General features: G+C 41.2%; 1 protein-coding gene across 1 annotated transcript in view; it reads left to right on the top strand.

The window, feature by feature from the left end:
• The window catches only part of ATF6 (activating transcription factor 6), a gene marked incomplete at its 3' end in the record, with an annotated part of 28,685 nt that extends 28,568 nt beyond the window's left edge, over positions 1-117 (top strand). Inside the window, exon 12 of the mRNA XM_010132995.1 lies at positions 6-117. Coding sequence (XP_010131297.1) covers positions 6-117 — 112 coding nt within the window. The remainder of the gene's footprint in view (positions 1-5) is intronic.
• Positions 118-672: the final 555 nt, after the last annotated feature.

Here is a 672-nt window from a genome sequence, read left to right as displayed (position 1 = left end):
AGCAGGAACTCAGGGAATGAGCTGCAAGTGTATTACGCCTCTCCAAGGAGCTACCAAGATTTTTTAGAAGCTATTCGCAGAAGGGAAGATACGTTCTACGTGGTGTCATTTCGCAGAGTAAGTGTAGTTGTTAAATACTGGCCGTTCGTGTGTATCCATAAGACTCTTTCTAACACTCGAGTGTCTTTCCCTGTCGTACAGAAGATGACCTAGTCAAGGTCGAAGCTAAATTTGATTCTTCCTGAGTGATGCTTCTGTATATACTTAACAGGAATACGGCCGTATCATGGTCTTTGCAGTATATGCCTGTCACAGTTAGGAATGGAAAGAAAGTTTTACAGAAAACACTGTAGTGCCAGGGCAAGAGAGCACGAAATTGCATGAACCCTGTGGGTAAACACTTAGGCATGGTGGCAGTCCGATAATCATAACAATTACATGAATATTTATTTAATAGGCTTATCAATCTTTTGTGCTTCTGGGAATAAATGTACCCTATGCACAAATTATTTCTGCTGGCTTAACATAATGATATTTATATTGTCCCCTAAAAATACTTGCATGTGCAGTTTTGTGTCGCATATTGCAGCTGTGCAGAGCTCTGCGCTGGCACAGGTATTCTGCACTTTTGTGACTTGTAAATTGAGACAGAAGAGCAGTTCTTCTGTCTGC

The sequence above is a fragment of the Buceros rhinoceros genome, unplaced genomic scaffold (genome assembly GCF_000710305.1).
Source record: "Buceros rhinoceros silvestris isolate BGI_N320 unplaced genomic scaffold, ASM71030v1 scaffold23543, whole genome shotgun sequence".
Taxonomy (NCBI): Eukaryota; Metazoa; Chordata; class Aves; order Bucerotiformes; family Bucerotidae; genus Buceros; species Buceros rhinoceros.
The sequence above is the reverse complement of the archived record's forward strand: the minus strand, read 5'-3'. Positions and strand labels throughout refer to the sequence as shown.